This window comes from Antechinus flavipes, chromosome 3, assembly GCF_016432865.1.
Source record: "Antechinus flavipes isolate AdamAnt ecotype Samford, QLD, Australia chromosome 3, AdamAnt_v2, whole genome shotgun sequence".
NCBI classification, from domain to species: domain Eukaryota; kingdom Metazoa; phylum Chordata; class Mammalia; order Dasyuromorphia; family Dasyuridae; genus Antechinus; species Antechinus flavipes.
Window position 1 is genome coordinate 2,099,186 of NC_067400.1, and position 20,759 is coordinate 2,119,944.

The 20,759-nt window shown below is 46.0% G+C and overlaps 1 protein-coding gene across 20 annotated transcripts in view; it reads right to left on the reverse strand.

The window, feature by feature from the left end:
• Positions 1–20,759, reverse strand: part of DLG1 (discs large MAGUK scaffold protein 1) — a 149,634-nt gene that overhangs the window by 119,458 nt on the left and 9,417 nt on the right. For 19 of the 20 annotated variants that reach the window (XM_051991567.1, XM_051991560.1, XM_051991559.1 and 16 more), the window contains exon 3: positions 8,238–8,404. In XM_051991567.1, coding sequence (XP_051847527.1) covers positions 8,238–8,404 — 167 coding nt within the window. Of the gene's footprint in view, positions 1–3,188; positions 3,765–8,237; positions 8,405–20,759 lie in introns of those variants that run through there. The other variant, XM_051991572.1, reaches the window with a different exon arrangement.

The following is a 20,759-nucleotide window of genomic DNA, read 5'->3' on the forward strand; positions in this document are numbered from 1 at the left end:
CTGATGGGTCCGCAGCTGGCCACATTCAAGCCCCCAAGGGCAAGAATCAGACTCATCCCTTGCCCGGACCCCTCCGGGAACACTCACAGCCCAGGCTGGGACACTGGCACAACCCAACACTCGCTATCCAAAACAACAGAAGCGAGATCCTCCTGGATCTCCCCTCCAAAAGGATTCAAGAAAGTTCTCAGAGGTACTCCCTCTCTCTGGGCCTTAGTTTGTTCATCTCAAAGATGCCCTCCCAGTTTTAAGTCCATGGTCTTGTGGAGAGTAAACATCCATACTTCATCCCCAAAGAGAATGGAATAGGAAAATGAGCATTCCCAGCCCAGTTTCAGAAGGTGCTATAAGAGATGAAGTGGACCGGAAGCTCCCCCCAAGCCAGCATGGCTTCACTAAGAAAGTCCCCCCAGTGATCTAAAAATGAGGGGGATGCGTGGGCAGCGACTGCGCAGGCTTTTCAGGCTCGTCTCCTGAGGACATGGATGTCCCAAGCGCCACGTGAGGGGGCCCAGGGTCATCCTCTGTGCCAAATAGTCAGAGCCTCTGGCCGAGGCAGGGACAACCGCAGGCTCAGGCCTGGAGCTGACCATCTAATCAGATGAAATGCAATCGCAGTAAGTTTTATAAAGCCGTGTTTAACACTGGTTCAAAGTTGACTTTGCAGATGGAGAATCGGGAGGTAGTTAGCCTGGCAAAGTTCTCAGCCTGGTGGGGGCTCAGCAGCTCGTGCGCTTCGGGCGTCCGCCACCAATGCAGAAGAGGGTGACTGACAGGGAATGAGTGAAGGAAACTGGAATGCTGCAAAGGGAGGACATGACGACCTTCAAGGATCATGCTGACCTTTCCTGCTTGCTGTAGGGGGAGCAGTGAATGGAGACTGCAGAAAGGTAAACCGAAGACCACAGCTAAAATGTGGTAAAGTCCTGCCACGTAGTGAGCCCTGGAGCTTTCCCAACTAAGCAGGCCAACAGCTTTTAAGAGCTAAGGGCTGCACTCGCCTCCCGAGCTCTGAAAAGCTGTGCATTTAGATTCCATTTGTTAATGGCATCCCATGTGGAAGAGACTTACTCCAGCGAGAAGCACAGCTAGGGAAATGGCTTTAAAGTGAGCAGCGACTCGCAATCCACTACTACGCTCCGCTCGCAGGCTTGACAGCTTACCAGAAGCGAGTTTTTGTTCATTTGATCCCACAACTAAGAACAAGCTTTCTGGGAGTCCTCTCTGTGCAGCAAAATGACAGACTAAAGAACCACCGCCACATCCACCCCACCCACACAGCTCTCTGGCAGAGTATCCATGGTTTCAATGACTCAAACATTCCCACCTAAGTCACCAAGCCTGGGGGAGGAAGGGGGGGGGGGGGCGCAGCGGAGAGAGAGGGAGATGGGGACTTCATTCTGAAAGCTCAAGTTCATAGTTCCTAAAACCCAAGTGAGAAGCAATCAACTGTATGAGGATCTCTGAAGACTGTCCTTTTCCCCCATTCTCCCTAAACACCACTCCTGTATGTTAGATGACTAAGAACCAATCACTAATCTCACTTTCACTTCTTCATATTTCAAAGAGATTTTTCTTTCTGCCATAGGTGCCTAAAACAAATGCTTTCAATTCTTTTATACTTGACTATCAATCGTATGGCTTCCCCATTTCCAGCCTACATTTATCTATTTTTACTTTGTTATATAACATGTTTTTATTAGCAATTGAATTCGTACATCAATATACGGGGGAAAGTGATAATCTCCTTAGCTGTTTAGTTGTAAAGGAACCAAATTAGTGAGCTTTTAAATAGAAAAAACATTTTTTTTTTAAATGACTACATCTCCTCCAATCTTAGATACAGAAGGCAGAAAGAACAAAGGCTACAGAGTAAATCCCACATGAGCACAAACCCCAGGCACACAGGACAATCCTCCAGGGGTAGAAGTCCCAAAGAGGGTGTGATCAGCTAAAGGAGCACTTGGGCCTTGGCTGCTGTCCCTTTCTCATGACAAATGAAAGCAACTTCCAGCACTCGACAATGGTAAAAAGCACTAAGATTTTTATGTTATTTTAAAAAATGGCCTTTAAAAGTTGTTTTTTTTTTTTTTTTGGGGGGGGGGAATCATCTTGGTAATTCACTTTTTTCCTTGCTGATTAAACATTAAAAAGAAATTCCTGTGGGTTTCTCTGACAAGACTATCTCTCCCTCCTCAGAATACAACCCTCCACCCGACAGCTGGCACCAAAGGGGCAAAATCCCCGTGACCCCAGAAGCTATAACAAACACCTAGCTAGCCCCCACAGAGTGCTCATGATTTGGTCTGGGCCCAAGGAAACAATGTGACTCAAGAGGAACTTAGAGGTATGCTCTGATAGCCAAGGGACATTACAGGGGATGCGGGAGGGGACACTGAAGGCAACGCTAGCAAATCAGAGTAACTGGGAAGACATAAGACCTCCCAACGTAGCTGTCCAAAAAGGAACTTTGAGCCCAACCAATTAGGATCATTACGACTGCTCCTTTGACTCAAGAATCCTCGTATTTAGAACATAGTCCATTACCAGGTTCCAGTTTCCTCTATTCCTGCTGAAGAGATTCTAAAAAGTCATCGTGGTGATGAGGGGATAAGGGATGAGGGTGAGTTAGATATATGCTCAAGTTCAGTCATTTTAAAAATTCAATTCAAAAATCCCTAGGGCTATATAATCTGCACTCAATGATTTTTCTCTCTGTACAACCTCCTTTTTAGATACAGCCATTACATTAAAACTCCGAAGACCACTCAGAAACTGCCTGTTAAATGTTTACTAGGGTTTTCATTTTCTGAGGGAATACTATGTAATAATATTAAATTTTTCTATGTAAAAATCATCAGCTAAACTACAGCTAAAGAGCGTAGGGAACTTATATTTAAGGGAACTAAAATATAAAAGAAAATACAGAGGCTGAGCAAAGCTAAATATAAGCTTTCTTATTTATATAAGGTCCCCTTTAAAAGCCAGGGGAAATTCATTTCATCGGCTTTATTATACGAGCTTTATTTTCACAGACTGTCAACAGAAAAGCCCCCAGCACAGGACTCACACTAAGAGCACAAACATAAATAGCTAAAAATAGCTAAATTGTAAAGCACAAAATGGAACAAAAGCCTCCCTCCCCCCCTCTCCTTACCAAGAAGGGCTGAAAGCCAGAGGCAGCTTACCTTTGTGGTTAGAATGCACAGGCAATCCATTCTGCCACCATAACAGCAAAGTACGGGGCATTAAAGCCGCGGACTGAAAAAGTTGCTTGAAGGAAATTAATCAGCCGTCTTTTCTTACCTCACTTCACTAAAGCTTAAGGAAAGCGAAAGAACTGTCATAGGAGTGAAGGAAAGGTGGCTAAGAAAACCCGGCCTGAAAGCCAGTAACAATTTCTTTAAATAGCAGTAGAAATCCAAGTGGATGGATGAGTTCCCTAAAAAACCTCCTTGAATGTTCACTTGTTTTATCTGTACCTAAATAATTTAAAATTATTCCACCAAAAAACCCCGTGCGATATGCCAGAGTTTATTCCAAAGTAGTTAAAGGCAGCCACCAATGCTGTTTCATGAAACCCTCTTGCTTCAGGATTTCTTAGGATACTCGGGTTAAGGGGAGGCATTTGATGAAATACTGGAGGGAGAGCTTTCCCGAGAGGCACAGAGATCTCAAATCAGCTTCTCCTGACCTAGAGTCTGCATTTAAAACAAACAAAACACCTCAGCGTAAAAGGGAACAACTGCAAGCAAACATTTCTTCCATTAAAAACCATTTCAGTAACTGCTGCTTGAAAAATAACTGACATTCGCAGGCAGTAATCAATGGAATAGTCCATGTGGGATTCTGGAGGAGGGGAGCTCAAGGAGGATGAAACTAAGACAAACTAAAATAAGATGCTTTCTTTTGATAATTAATTTGTGGAAATCATCTAATGGACCCAAATTCTGCTAATGAAAGGTTTCCTTAAATTTCTTTACAACACAATCTCAGAATAAACAAACACCCTAAAATTAGAACTACAAACAAACTGGGTACTGCTATTCCTAAAATCGAATCGAAACCAGGAGATTGGCTACCTTTTTTGTGTCAAAATGCTCTTTACCTGGCTCCTGATTTTTGGGGGTGGGAGGCAGTTTCTATTCATATGATTCAACTACCACGCTTCTCGATAGTCTACCAAGGTTACCCCAAAAGCCTCTCCCACCGAGGTCTCAAGCCACCCGCCCCTCCTAGGGCTCCTGAGTTCTGGAAGGGATTTGGGCTCCCCCTCACCTGGATGTACCTGGATATATGCGATTAGTCCTGTCATCCCAATAGAACTGCTAAGTCCTGGAGGTGTGCATTACTTCACTGTGGGACTCTGAACTCTGACCTACCATGATGTTCCTGACCACATCATCTACTCAATAAATCCCAGTGGCTCAATGGCTTCCCAGTCCAATAACTAACCTTTGAAAGTTCTTTATAAAGGCCCCTTCCACCTTCCTCCCCTCCCCAAGTCTACAACCCAAGAAGTGACTCGAGGCCCCCAGCTGTCCGACCCTCCATCTCCCAATTTCAAGTCTCTTCAGTGGCTGTCCCCATCGCCTTCTACACACACTCACTCACACACACACACACACTCACACAACCCTCACACTAATACACACACACACACACACACACACACACACACACACACACACACACACACACAGCTCTGTCTCATAGACCTTGCTTCAGGTTCCATCCAAACTCCCTCCTAGCTCCTGCTTCACTCCCCCGGCTCCTCCCGGTTCTTCCTCCACCTCTCTAACCTCATTTTCTAAATCCTTTCTTCTGTGGCCTGAGATGGATCTGGAGCTCCGACTTGGTCTTCTTCCTCTGTTTTGATCTCCTTGTCAACACAGCACCTTTCTAGGGCCAGAATTCTTTTTTCTTTTCTTTGCTCAGTTCTCCAGCCCATTTTTTGACTTCTGACTCTTGCTAAAAGGTGGGGGCTCTACTCCCACAGGGAAGATGGGGCAGCTGGTTTCAAAGCTGTTCCTGGGACCTGCCAGTTCTTCTGCCAGGAGAAGCATGTTTACGACTGTCCTGGCCCATGCTCTGGTCCACGAGTGACCACCAGGACTCTTTTCTGAGGGGGTCCCCATGATGCGCCAGCACTCCTCCTCATCCTGGAACCGAGACCCAGAACTGTGGGTGGGCAAAGCCAAGAGCGTCCTGTCTCAGTGCCGGCAAGGAGACCCTGTAATCTCTTCTGACTGGGTGTTTGAGCCCCCCTTCCCCCACGGCAGCAGCCGCTGACCCAAGCTTGCTCTGGTTTGCACTTCCTGCGCACCTACTATGGGCTGCAAAATTCGTTTTACAGCATTTCTTCAAAGTACTGGGGGCAGTTCGGGGAGAGCTCAAGAGACTCCCTGCCTCTCCCTCGCCATCTCAGCTGCAACCCCCCCCCCAAGAAGTAATCTTATAGAACTGATCACCCAGCTTTTAAAAACCGTTCTGATGCCAAAAGGTTTTTTTTATCATGTACAATCTTAACAATTGTGAGGCTGACAGTGACACAAAGCCCCTGTGAAATATTATTTTCTTAACATGGAAACTGAATTAAGACAGCGACAGTCATTTCTTCAATGCCATAGTAATCTTTTTTAGTTCAACCTGACAGTTCTAAAGCCTCTGCTTAGCATGTACTTGCCATTTGGGAAAATGGCATAAGAACAGATTGAAAAAAGCCTCCATCAGAGACAAGAAAATTCACCCCTTTCCTCTGTACTTTGGAATACACTGACATTTAGATCGGTTTTCCTTCTCACTCCCCGGAACCCAAATCACCACCACAAATCTCCAAACCTTCATCTAGGCTTCCAGTCCCTTAGTCGTGTATCAGGAAGGTCAAAGTTATTGGAAGCTTCCACAAAAAGTCCCTCCCTGAAAACAGAGCTCACAGAGGGAAGCCTGGGGAAGCCTCCAGAGGGCCTCCTCCAGTGCACAGAGGGAGCTGGGTGCAAGGTCCGATAACCATTTGTTCTGGTCAAGCTGCGCCTGCATAGCTGGGCTTCAGCTTAAAACCAGGCAGGCTTAGAGCAGGCTGTGGACTCGCTGAGGTCCCCATAATTCTGCGATCTCTCCCTCTCCACAGAGGGCCCAAAGCCCCTTATTTCAGTGGGTCCAAGAAGAAGACTTTCTTTCCCACAAACTCTTCAGGTCTCACCACTGCTGTCGGTTAGACTAGCTGTCCAGTCGGCCCAGGAGCAAGACAATCGTTCCAGTAACTAACATTTATGAAGGATTTACTACAGCAGCACAGAAGGATCACTCTTTTCCAAAGCCTTCATCTCAATAAAACAAGGAATAAGATACCCAGGAAGATGATGAGGACAAAGACAAAAATGAATCGAGACTTACATTCTACTGGGGAAAATGAAAGGGAAGGAGGGAGGGACTTAGCGAGGGAGGAAGGACTATTAAAGGCCAAAATTCCTAGGAATTCAGAGAATTCCTAGAGGAAGAGCCCAAGATAAGGAAATTCTTCCCATCAGGGCAGATCAGCAGCTGCTCCACCTCTTCTAATCTTAAAAGAATAGCCTGGGTTTCAAACCTAGTAATCTGTGTGGCCAGATAAAGATGAAATTAGGAAATCTGTAACAAAAATACAATTAACAGGGACTGTTTCTTTGAAGTTCCTGACCCTTTTATTCTTCCAAATGAATTTTATTATCCTTTTTTCTAACTCAGTAGGATAGTGATTTAATTGGGATGGGATTGAATAAATACAATTATTAGGCAAAATGGTCATTTTTCATTATATTAGCTTTACCTACTCACGAATAATAAATTTTGCTTCTGTTGTTTAGATCTGACTTTGTATAAAAAGGGCTTTATATTTATATTCATTTTTGACAGCTATTCTCCTAGGTATCCCTAGCCCAAATCCCCAGGCCAGCAACTAACCCTAAATGCACTGCAGAGTTGAGTGAATACGAGGAAACACCAACTAGAAGCAAGAATTACAGATCTAAAAATGCCCCCAAATCTAACATACAAAGTGTGATTCCCTTAACAACTGACCCGGACTCAAAAGGGAAAAGTGGGTTTTCCACAAGTGAGTGATTAAAAAGCTAAACAGAAATTCTGGAATTACAAGGGGGAACAGCAGTAGATAAGAGCTTCAGGGTGGAGTCGGGAAAACCTCAGAGACTTACTGAGGGTGAGTCTGGGCAAGTCACTTCACTCTGTGTGACTCAAGTTCTCTGCCAAGAAAATCCCCAACAGGGTCACACAGAGTCAGATGAGACTGAAACAACTGAACAACTACAGCCTAGAACAGAAAATGACAAGCTTTACTCAAGAAATGGATTCTCTGTAAACTAAAATAGATCAATCAGAAATCAATGATCCCATAAGACACCAATAATTCAAATGACTGAAAAAATAGGAGAATAAAAAGTAATTAAAATTAACATAGAAAAGATATTAAAAACATATGAGCTGGAAAAAAAGTCAAGGAAAGACCTTTCCAGAACCCTTCATAGTCAGTGTTGGAGGGGCTATGGAATGATGACGATGATGGTGATGGTGGTTCCCATTTAGAGAGCAAACGCAATGTACCGGACACTGTTCTACAAGCTTTATAACTGTGATTTTGCTTGATCCAGGCACTCTGGTCCATTGTTGGTTCTAAAACTCTTTTAGAAAGCAATTCGAAATTACAAATAAAGTGACTGAAAGTCCACTTTGCCTTGAAACTCCATTACGAGGAAAGTCCCCCAACGCGCCAAAACCTTTTGCAGCGGCACTTTTTTGTGCATCTGAAGAATTAGAAACAAAAAACGAGGAATGTTTAAACAACCTGCACTACACGAATATAACAGGATGTGAACGTGATGAATGCAGAGAAGCATGAAACGATCTACCCGGACTGATGCAAAGAAAAACAACCGACAAGAACTACAGACTGTGGGGACAAGTCACTTCACTTTTCAGAATCCCCAGACAATTTTCCATGACCAACCTTCAGAACAGCTACCAACCTGGTCTGGGAGTCCTCAGCAGAAGTTTCCACAAATCAAAGAAAGGACCAGTCCACCACCCCACACACAACCATTTTGAAAAATTTTAAATTACAAATGGTCTAGCTCCTACACAAATCAGTCTGGAGAGGGGAAAAACCCTCGTAGTGACAGTTGAGAATTAAGTCATCTGGTCAATGGACCACCGAAAAGCACTGCCCACCTTCAGAAACTTACCTCTACACTCGGGCTAAGGCTGCTGGGTGGCGTATCTGTTGTCACAGTAGTGCTTGGAAGGCTGGAAAATTCCCATGTATTCACAGGCCGGACTGGTTCAGACTGCTTTGAATGATCAATACATTTTGGGTTATCCAGTAAGGTCACTTCATAAAATTCTTGTATATCTAGAAACAAGAGAGGGAAAGAAAAAAAGATCTATAACAACAAATCATTACAGGAGATCCTTTATTATCTACTTAACCTAAGCAATACCACAGTAGCATACAGATGATGGCTTTGCTCAGAAATTAGTGACAAATGTCCATCTACCAGTCAAAGGTCCTCTCCCATCTTCTCACCAGGGCAGAGGGACCTGCCTGCAGGTTACTGAAGGCCCGCTCACTGCGTTTTTCACAGACGGGCCAGTTAAGGACGGGCAAGGAATTAAGGTGCCGGGAAACCCGCCAAAGACAAACACAAGCAGCCTCGGCACAATGGCAGCCCACCAAAACAGCAGTGGGGCTAAAAGCAGCGCCATGTTCTGGACCATGAGAACTTTGCACACAGCCCAAAATCCCCTAAATGTGAGGTCCAGAGAGGAGATGGGCACCCAGAACTATCAATGTTGATGCTCTTCCTCTAAACAAGATGGAAGAAATAGGGGGATAAAGGTCCGTCACAGGGTCAGATGTGGCAATGTGAAAGGTGTGTGGAGGATGGAAAGGAGGGACTTAAGGCCGGGAGCCCAATCAGGCGCAGAAGGTGAGCTCTTCAACCAAAGGGATGGAAGATTTTTAAAGAGAGGGGAGAAAGGCATTGCTGAAGGTCACAGGCAATGAGCTGGAGGAGAGGGAGGAGGGATGGAAAGGAATGGGAGGAAGAGAAAATAAGAGCCAATGAAAATAAACGAAGGCTTCCCTGTTATGGGCCAGAACTCTGAACTTGAAACAAAGGATCCTTACCAAGGAAACAAGTGGAATCGTGGAGACAATGGTTAAATCTAGTTTAGCATTGATTTAATCCTACAACAAATAGTGGTTTCCTGGTGATATAATGATTGACTGTGGAACATATAAGCAGGGGCTGAGAGCCACAGACAGCAAGCGCACTAGAAGCTCTCGGAGCCAAGTAGACAGAAATTCATTTCGCCTTTAGTTGAGCTCCTGGTGACTGACCTTGCCTCCTGCACTTCCCCCACTAAGACCAAAGCCAGACTGAAAGGCTCTCTAGAAAGCTGCCCAGCATCAGGCAAAGAGACAACAAAGGATTTGGTGATGGTGATGGTCTGCACTCGTGGTGATTACTAAACTGAAACGAAGGCTGCTCCCAGAGACCCCAAGAAAACCAAACCAAGAGAGCGTTACACTCCCCCTTCCACTTCTGCCAACACCTAACCCTAAATGCCCTCATCTTTAAAGTAGTTCACTCAAATAAACATGACTGTGCACCGGGCCTTGGGGACACAAAGGGGGCAAAAGCCGTCTGTCAGGCCCTTATTGGCCTTGCCCTTTCACCCCCCTTCCCTTCTAAAAGGGACCCAAATCCGAATCTGGCCCCCTTCTCTTCCTCTGCTCAGCATTCTCTTCTCTCCCCCAACTTTCCACGCCTTCTTCTCCGGCCCCTGCCCCAGTACTCCCAAGATCAGGACCCTGAAAACACGCAGGCTCCCCCACTCTGTCCTCTCCATACCTAAGCCCCTCGGCGTCGGCTGCTGACAAAATGGCGGCCTTCTCCTGGTAGAGGCTCCGCCACTCTGGCCTACCTCCAACCTCGTCTGACTGGCAAGGGGCCTTCCAAAGGGGCCCCTGCCCCAGCCTTTGCTGCTCTATGGTCCCCCCAGTCTCTTTTCCCCCAGCTTCTCTAGACTGCTGCCCTTGTGGAGGGTCTCTCATCCTTCAGGAAACACCTCTCTTTGGTTCTCCCATTGCTCTTCCTGCTGAATCGCCCCAGGGTGCCTCAAGCTCCCTCGCCAGGCTGGGGCTCCCCAGATCTAGCACCCACCCCGAGTCTCTTCCCAAGCTTGGGGTCCACAGCACCAATAGCCTCCTGGACGTTTCAGACCGGGGAACACCTCAGTCTCACTCCTCACTGCCCACTAGATTTCTTCTCTCTCTGATCCTGTTTTGCTCAGACCAGAGATTTCCTACTTTTTTTGTGAGCATTTACTTTCTCTCCCTCCCCTCCCATTTACAAAAGAGAAAGCCCAATCTGCCGCCCAGATAGCCTCCCTCTGAGTCCATCCTACCTATGGGAAGGTGAGGAGCCCCCTCCCTCCCACCTCAGTCTGTCCCAACGCTCTTGGTTCTGCATCGAGTCATCCCACTTTTCTTTAAAACGATTTCCTCTTTTCCAACTCTGACGGCCGCAGCTCTTTGCAACGATGAGATGGTTCAGGCCAGTTCCACTGGGCTCGTGCTGGAGAGAGCCGTCTGCACCCAGAGAGGAGCCAGAGGGACTGAACACGCATCATAAAGAGCATGAGGAGATACATGAAAATGCACGGTGTTTTCACCTTTGCTGCTGTTTGCTTTTTTCTTTCCCCTTTTTGACCTAATTTTTCTTGTGCAACATGATAAATGTGGAAATATGTACAGAGGAATTGCATGTTTATTGGATTATTTGCTGTCTAGGGGAGGGAGTGGGGGGGAAGGAGGGAGAAAAATCTGGAACACAAGGTTTTGCAAGGGGAATGTTGAAATCTATCTTTGCATGGATTTTGAAAATAAAAACCTTTTATTAAAAAAAGATTTCATCATTTCTTAAATGAAAGAAGACCCCATTACATACATGGAGAAATTCCCCAATAGGTGGGAACTCCCTTGATTCCCAGTTTTTGTTATACTAAAAAAGCTGCTAAGATACTTCTGCACATCAGACCTTTCCCTCTTGGACCTCTTGGGAGGATAGGTCCGGTCCAAGAGGATGTCCTGCCCCTAGGGCCGACTGCTCTCCAGCTCAGTGACAGCTCGAAGTGCCCAGAGCTGGTGCCTGCTGCCCCACGGCCCCTCGGCCCATCTCACCAAGCTCCGCGGGGCTAGAAGCAGACTTACTCTGCCCGGGGATCTGGAGCACTTTTCCACACAGGGTTTGTTCTCTATCCTTCACCTCACGCCCCAGTTTCCCAGTGGTTTCTGCAGGATTACTCCTGACACCAGTAACTGCCTAGAGGCAGCAGTACGGCAGACAGAGCCTCAAAGGCCTACTAGCTGGGCGACCCTGGGCAGAGGCCTCTACTTCCCCCGCTGTAAAATGGGGTAAAAAGAATGTACCAAGTGAGAATAGATACACAGGACGGAGAGGAAATGAGGAGCAAGGGGCTGCTCGGGCCAGGAAGGCTTCTGGCCCAGGGGGAATGTGACCTGTGATTCAAAGGAAACCAGAGAGGTCACCAGTGGGAACAAGGGAGGGACGCATTCCAGGTACGGAGGGGAGAGCTGTTCAGAGTGGGGCAGCCCCTGGCAGCTGCAGCGGTGGTCCAGGGGCGGGGCAACGAGGGCCTCCCCAGGCTGGGGTCAGGGTCAGAGGAGAGAGGGGGGTTCCAGCAGACCCTGACATCATGCTGAGTGGGAGGAGCACCGGCCGAGTCTGGTCCAGAAGCCAGGAAAAGGGAGGATTTAGGGATTGCTCTTCACAGAAACAGGGAAGGCTGGAGCAGGGAGGGTTTAGGGAGAACGACAAAGTAAAAAGAAATTTGTACACGACAGTTTTGCTGTTCCATGTTCAGTCACCTTTTTAATTACTACTGTGGAATCCTACACTGTGGAAATGCTTATTTTATTCCATGAATTAAAAATAAGTGGGGGGGGGGGGTGTCATCCACTTCAAGATGTCAGAAGGACAGCTGGAGATACAAAGCACACGTCAGCAGAAAATTTGGGGAAGAAGATCTGATAATCATCAGCGCAGAGATGGTGAGCTCACCAAGGGAAACAATATAGAGAAAGAAGAAGGCCCAGAGAGAGCCTGGGAGACATCTGTTAGAGGAGGATCCAGAAACAGAGAAGGAGCAGTCAGAGAGTGAGGAAGAGTACCAGGAGAGAGACAGAGAGAAAGACAGAGAAAAAGAAAAAGAGGAAGAAAGGGGGGGAGAGGGAAACAGAGACAGAGAGAGACACACACACAGAGACAGCGCTGGTGCCCCAGAGGGACGACAAGCTTCATGTGGAGGAGAACGGCCTGAGGAGAAGTCACTGGGCTCAGGGAGGAATCAGAGAGGAGTCGCTGAGGACAGGGACCCCGAGAGGCTGCATCAAGATGGGGGAGACTGCAGTGGTAATGTCTATGGGCAGCAGAAAGGGAGACGGAAGGTGGGGGACCAAGGTCTGCTGGGGGAGACAGGATGGAGGTTGGCCTTGGTCAGCAGTGGGGTCGCTTCATCCTAGGAGATGGGGTAGGGGGAGCACGACGTAAATGGCCTCCATGTTTCCTGTACGATTGGCCACAGGGGTCTTGGCCCAGAGGAAGGGACGAGGGCCCTGTGGGAGGTCTGGGGAGGAAGGATCTTGTGGAGAGTGAGATGGTGAGCCTTGCCTGGGGGATGGAGGGGGAGGGGAGCAGGGGGACCCAGCAGGAAGGGCCAACAAGTGGCCAGGGCGCTGGCTTGGCTGGGCTCAATCAGAGATGGAGAAAGGGCGAGGGGTCAAGGGTGACTCCCCAGGGGTCCAGACGGGTCAGAGAGGAGAGCCGGCCGGAGTGGGTTAAGTGAGGACGGCTGAGGAAGGGGAGAAGAGCCTGCAGCAGGAGGCCCTGATGGCACCATTCCTACCTCCCCTCTCTCGCTCTAGCCCCCACTGCCCGAGGGACTTTCTTTCTGGACGGCTCTGAATGCCAGCTTCTCTGCTTTGCCCTCAGGGACACAGCCGAACGGGGGCTGCCTGTGGCTCGGGCACAGTGGGGCATCCTTCGCGTTTCCCAAGCCCCAGCCCGGATTCTCTCCCTCTTTTGCTTGAAGACACAGTCCACTGGCTCTTTAACAATGAGAGGATTCAGGCCAGTTCCGATGGTCTTGTGATGGAGAGAGCCATCTGCCCCCAGAGAGAGGACGTGGGGACTGAGGATGGAGCACACACAGCATTTTCACTGCTGCTGTTGGCTGGCTTTTTGTTTCCTTTCTCGTTTCCCCCCCCTTTTTGACCTGATTTTTCTTGTGCAACGTAAACATGGAAATATGTTTAGAAGAAGTGTACATTTAGCCCACATTGCCTAACTTGCTGTCATGGGGAGGGAGGGAGAAGACTTGGGAATGTAAGCTTTTGAGAGGGTGAATGTCAAAAACTGCCTTTGCATGTATTTTGAAAAATAAAACAGCTATTATAATGAAAATAAAAAAAAGACAGTCCAAGCACCCCCTTCTCTAGAAAGCCTTAGTGCTCTCTCTCCCTACTGATCTTTTACTGAACCCCTCCCTCCCCCCGTACATATTCTTTACGGGGCATAGTCTTATACAAGGACATCAGAAGGGAAGTTCCCGATCCAGCCATTCTGGAGAGAAATTTGGAACCATGCCCCAAAGGTCAACCGAACCATCCTACCCTCCGATCTAGCAAGAACTGCCGTAGGTCTGTAGCTCAGAGATCACAGAAAAGGGAAAGGCCTACATGTGCAAAACCATTCACAGCAACCCTTTCAATCGTGGCAAAAATGCTGGAAACTGGAGGGGATGCCCGTTATTTGGGAACGGCTGAACCAGCTGCGGCGTGGAGACGTAATGGAACACTACTGTGCACTAGGCAAGGAGGAGCAGGAAGATTTCACCAAAATCTGCAGATTTGCACCAACTGACGCAAAGTGATTAAGAACCAAGAAAACATCGTTTTCCGAAACAGTAACAGCAACAAGGGGTGATGGGACGTAACTCTTCTGAAATACAGTGAGCCAAGACAACGACAAAGGACTCATGAAATGTTATCCACATCCAGAGAAAGAACCGATGGAGTCTGCGCACATGCACACACACACACACACACACACACACACACACACTCACTAACCTAAATCAAACTATTTACCATTTAAGGGACAGGGCGAGAAGGGAGGCAGGGAGAAAAATTTGGAACTCAAATGTTTGTAAAAAGGAAATGTTAAAAAAAAAAACAAAACCAAGAGGAAATTGTCAGAAACTGGTTTGCCCAATGAGGAGATCCAAACCATCCAGATGTCCCGGGATATCTAAATAAGTCACTGTCACAAGGGGGGCAGCTAAGGTGGCTCAGAGGACTTGCGCTCAAACCTGGCCCCCGACACTTGCGAGCTAGGATGCTGGCCATATCACCTGTTTGCCTCATTTCCTCATCTGTAACATAAGGTATAGAAGGAAATGGTAAACCGCTCCAGGATCTTTGCCAAGAAAACCCTATATGGAGTCCCAAAAAGTGGTACACAACTAAGAGAAGTGAACATCAGGAAGGGGGAAAAAAAAAAAAAGAAGCCATAAATTAAATCCCAATAAAAAAACCTCCAGGGCAGCTAGGTAGTACAGTGGATAGGGCACCAGCCCTGAAGTCAGGAAGACCTGAATTCAAATTCAGCCTCAGACATTTAACACTTCCTGGCTATGTGATCCTGGGCAAGTCACTTAACCCCAATTGCCTTAGCAAAAAAAAAAAAAGAAAAGAAAAGAAAAACTCCAGATGGATCAACAAGTGGATTTTATTAAACATCCAAAGAAAAACCCATCCCAATAATAGGCAAGGTGTTTTCAATAACAAAAAAAGGGCCCCTTCCCTATCACCAGGACACAAATGTGGCCTGGATAACTACTTAAAAAGGGAGAAATAAAACTATTACTATCTCTAATGAAGACTGACAAAATTTAAAATAATGTATTAGCTAATGAGCGACAACAATAATTAGAAAGATTATATGTGCTGTGATGACGCTGGATTTATACCAGGAATGTGGGTCGAGTCAACATAGTAAGCCTATAAATAAACCATGTAAATGGTACAAATCAATAAAAACTATATGATTAAATCGACAGATGTGGAAAAGACCATACAAAGTACAATACTCCCTGAAAATTAAAAGAAAAAACAAAACCACTAGAAAGCAGAGAAATAAATGGCACTTTCTGTCCACAAAAGGAATAAAGGTTTAAGGACAGACCCCAAGCAAGACCACAATAGAGCCAGCAGCCCTCATGTCAGGTTGAGGGGAGAGAAGCCTTTTTATTAACCCTCAGGAAAGAAGAGTCTGGGGAGATGGGAAACATTACAATCGGCTGTGCTGGGGAAAGCGGGCTGGCGCTCGGTACATCTAATTAATTCGTTCTCTGATAATTAAGGGACATGCATCGTGTTGCGGGACTCATCTGCCTCTCACAATCTCTACTAGAACCAAGCAGTTCCATCAAGACTCCCTCAGCACAGGGGGGAGTCCCCAGAACATCAGGGGGGCTTCTCTACCTTTGCACACCCATTTCTTCTGAGCTAACTCAATTCCTTGCCCCTAGAGCCCAGCCCCTTCTCTGAGGAGGGCACACCATGCTGGGTGCTCCTGGGCCGGGGTTTCCCATGCCATACACTCCGTACAGAAGGAGAGTTTTGAAGGCAGACCCTGAGAGGGTCCTCCTATCACTCTTTCTGACCCCCTGTGATGCTTGCCCTGTGGGCTCCCCATAATGGCCAGCCCCAGAGCCTGGGCCCTCTGCAGTAGCGTCTGTCGGCAGCTTGGCCAGAGAAAGGCCCACCGTGTTGGCTGCCTCACCCTGCGGGCAATCTGCAGCATCTTCCCAAGACGATTCAGATGGCACGACTCTAGTTCCTGGGAGGGTGCCGGTGGCCTGTCCAGGCGCACACCCATATGGTCAGCCCACAGCTCTGCAGACCCTCAGTTTGGGGGGACTCCCTCTCCCACATGCATGTGCCCACCTCACGATTAGGGTGGAATGCCCTGCCCAGGTAAGAGAGCTCATCCCCCGGCACTCACGCCTCTACCCGCTCTAACTCATGGTCCCACGTGGGGGTGTCGGCTGGTGGGGCCCGGCGGGAATTGGGGTCGTCAGGCCAAAATTAGCACCAGCAGCAGGCTCCATCCTGCTGGTTTGGGCTTCAGAGGCCGCCCTGAGGGCACCATCATGGGCACAATTGGGCACACTCTCCCTCCGGTTTTGGCTGGCAGCCTTTCCAAGTTCAAGAACGTGCTCTCTTTGTCCACATGGAAGGCGTCTGACCATGTGGCTGAAAGCACCAGACTACGACCTCATTTCACTCCACAGGAGCAGGCCATGGTGACACAGTGGGGAAGAGCGGACGTGTCTCTGAGGGGAGCTGGGCACTGGCTGATGGCCCACAGGCCAAGGGTCTTGCCTTTCTCTGGGCCAGGAAGGCGATCTCTGCCCCACTGATCCCCCAGTGGGCGCTGCCTCAAAGTGAGCCCTGTTACAGACCTAAAAAGGCTCCAGGCCCTCAGCAGCCATGCTGGTCTGCATCTGGCCTTGGAGCCAGCGGGCTATGGGAGAAAGCGCGCTGGTGACTGCACGGCCCTCCCTCAGAGCCAAGTCCCGACCCTCTTCCATCAGCAGCAAGCCCTCTTTAAGCGCTTCAGATACCTGCACTTTGGGAGTAGAACTCCAGAACTGAAAAGTGTGACTTGACAAAATGAGGAATGTGCAAAAAGTGCAGAGTGGAATGATTTTAATTTTCTCACCTTTCCTTAACATAACAAACAGCAGCAATCCAAAACCAAGAAAAATGTTGAAAACTACCTTTGCATAGATTGTGGAAATAAAAAGCTAGTATTGAAACACACACACAAAACCCACCAGGATGTGAAGAGGGGTAAAACCCCTTGTTAAAATATCTCCCTCCAAACAACAAAGTTCCCAGATTGGCCCAAACTGACTAGGGTCACTGACGGGCACAGGGTGTTTTTTGCAAGGATACGTGGAAGGGGCGGATGATAACTATAACTCCAACTGTAAGCCCGATCCAGTCTAACTGACTGATGTCCGGCCAATCCGCCCCGGAGGTAAAGCTTGCTCCCACTTCTGAGTCTGGTGTGGCCCCTGGGAGCCCATCCACTTCTCAAGGTCTCACTGTGAAAGGCGTGGCCGTCCAGCCCTCTCCCCAGCCGAGTTCAGGGGGCTTTTGAGAACAATCCAGATCCTGGGATTGACACAGGAGGGACAGCACCCAGAAGTACTGACATCTTTGGCTTTGAGGCTTCCTTTCCGTGACCTTCCACCCAGCATCCTGCCAGCAGATCCTCCCTCTTTCTTAAGCCCAATAAATTCCAAGGACTCCCTATCACTCTAGGATCAAACACAAAGCCCTGAGCCCCGCTGGCCCCCTCCTCTGCTCTCCACTGACCCTGGCCCACTGGCCACTAGCTCCCAGCTCAGGCCCTCTCTAGCTGCTCTCCAGCCTCTCTGACCACTGACCTCCCTAGCTTCCTCTTCATTCCTAACCAAGACCCCATCTTTTAGGGAAGTCTTCCCCAATGCCTTCCATGGTTAATTATTTCCTATTATTTCCTAGGGAGCTTTGCATCTGTTTACATTCAGTCTCCCCCAGTTTATAGTGTAAACTCCTCCAGAGCAGGGGCTTTGGCCTTTTACTATCCACAGCACTTCGAAAGGTAGAATGCACATAGAAGGCACTGAACAAATTTTTGCTGATGGATCACAGAAGATAAACATTTCTAATTTTTCAATGTATTGTTTTAAGTAATATTTTCCTCTCATTACATGTACAATTTTGTATATTCAGTGTTTTTTTTATTTAAGACATGAGTTCCCAATCTATCTTTCCTTCTCTCTTCTTCCCACTTTCTGAGACAGTGCAATCATATGTAGGTTATACATGTGCAATTATGCAAAAATTTTCATTAGTCATATTGTACAAGACTCAAAAGAAAAAAGGAAAAGTGAAAAATCAGACAATTCCATCTGTATTTAATCAATATCGATTCTTTCTGTGGAGGCAGATGGTAGGCTTCATCATGAGTCCTTTGGGATGGTCTTGGCTTATTGGACTGCTGAGAACACCTAAGTCATTCACAACTCTTCATCATCTTACTATGTGTGACTTACTGTCTCACCGTGTGTGATGTTCTTCTGGTCCTGCTCACTTCGCTTCGTATCAATTCATATAAGTCTTTCCAGTTTTTTTTAATCACCCTATTCTTCATAAAATGGACATTTCTAATCATAAAAAATATAAAAGTTTTTGAACAAAACTAAAGCAATTACATTTGGGAGAGAAATAAATATGTGGGGAAGGGTAGAACCTTTTTTTTTTTGATGAACATTATATATCCAACATCCATAGAGAAACTGATTCAAATGTGTAAGACTGAGGGCTATTCCCCAATGAATAGAGTCAAAGGAGTAAACAGGTAGTTTCATAAAGAAATCCAGGCTTGAGAATGCCTTCAAAGCACACTGGTCTATACACCTGCCATTAGCTTCTTTTTAAATTGAAAGTATGGTAAATATAGTAAAGCACTTGTCTTCAAAATACTGAAACTTGAGTTTTTAACAAAAGCTCTAATTGCTAAGATCAGCAATCAGCTATCCAGTAACTTTAGCAATTAATTTGTTGGACACCAATTCCTACAATGTAAAAACCAAAAAAAAGAGAAAACTTTTACCTCAGATGAAATAGGTCAAACAGAAAATTTTAGAAAAATAAAATTACTGATTATACAATGATCAATTCTGATAGCTGTGGCTCTTTCCAACAATGACATGATTCAGACCAGTTCCAATGGTCTATGATGGAGAGAGCCATCTACACTCAGAGAGAGGACTATGGGAACTGAGTCTGGATCACAACATAGTATTTTCACTCTTTTTGTTATTTGCTTGCTTTTTGTTTTCATTCTCATTTTTTTCCTTTTTGATCTGATTTTTCTTGTGTAGCGTGATAAATGTGGAAATATGTATAGAAAAACTGCACATAACAAAAGAACTGTATGAATCTGTACAGATATATTTAAGATACACTTTAACATGTTTAACATGTATGAGACTGCCTGCCATCTAGAGGAGCCGGTGGAGGGAGGGAAAAATTGGAACAGAAGTGAGTATAATGGACAATGTTGAAAAATTACCCATGCATATGTTCTGTCAATAAAAAGGTATTTAAAAAAATGAAATGTAAAAAGAGAAAAGAAAAGAAAAACTGCACATGTTTAACATACTGGATGACTATCTAAGACAGCCAGGTGGAGGAAAGGGAGAAAATTTTGGAACACAAAGTTTTGCAAGGGTGAATGCTGAAAACTATCTTTTGCATATATTTTGAAAATAAAAAAACTATTATTTAAAAAAATTATCTGAGCCACTTTAAAAAACTATTTTCAAAGTACTTGTATGACAGCTAAATGTCACATAATCAAAGTTGTGTATTTTGGTTTTTTGGTGCTTGCTATTAAAAATTAATTTTAAAAAATTAATTACATCATCTACACAAGGTAACTTCTAGATGTTATATGCAACCAAAGGTATAATCTTTATTGTTATGTCAGTATGGTCTAACCACACAAGGAATAAATAGTCATCCAATTATTTGTCCTCTATTATAATCTTTGCAAATAGCATTTTGTAGTTGTATTTATAAGAGCCTTTGAGACATCTTGGTACACTGACCATCTCTACCCGAATAGTTTATGTACTTTAAATGTAATTTTTCTATTTTTCCTCGTAATTGTTATATATCATAATTATTTTTCATTTTGTATTCTGCTGCTCTACTATGACTATTGTCTTAATTTCCTTCCTGATTGTCCACTTTTTTCTAATAAAACCAACTTGGATACAACCAGTGGTAATGATAGTTCTCCTACGGAATGAATGGGGGAGGGGGGGGGAGGGAGGGAAAGTATTCATTAAAAACTTACATTCTAAAGCGGGAGAGAGTTCCCGAGCCAGGGCAGTGCTTCCTAAACTTTCTAGACTCTTGTCAAAGAGGCCAAGGCCAGATTTTAGAAAAGAATCAGCATTCTTGGGTCGGTTATAACACTGGTTCTCCCTTAGGGGTTTGTGAGGAGGACAGCCCGAGGGGCTCAAACTAAAAATTCTTTAGTCGTGCCTTAAGATAAAACTGCAGCAAGTGGCAAAAGACCCGAGTTCAAATCCAGTCTTGGATACTTACAATCTACTTTCTACAGTTTCTACATAAAATGGGCCAAAATAGAAACTCCTTCCCAATGTTGCTATTAGGATCTAATGGGACATTTAAAAAGCACTTAGTACAACACCTGGTATTTTATAAATGCTTGTTTCCTCTCTTCTTTCCTTCCTTTCACAGTAAATAATTGCCTAATTAAGCTACAAATTCCTTTTTCCTGTTACAACTATATGCACGGTTACAACAATAGAGGTTATTTTCACAGTTCAAAACCCATCATGATCATGCACAACATTTTTGAGAATTTCAGTGTTCCTGAAGAAAGTATATCACCCGTTGGCCCCTTCCAACTGTTCTAGCGTGTTCTAGCAGTTTCTCAACCTGTCATCAAATTGTTTTCAAACTACCAAAAACAGACATTCAATTCCCCATAGATGGTCAGACCCCCGAGCCCTCATTTGCAGTCTGT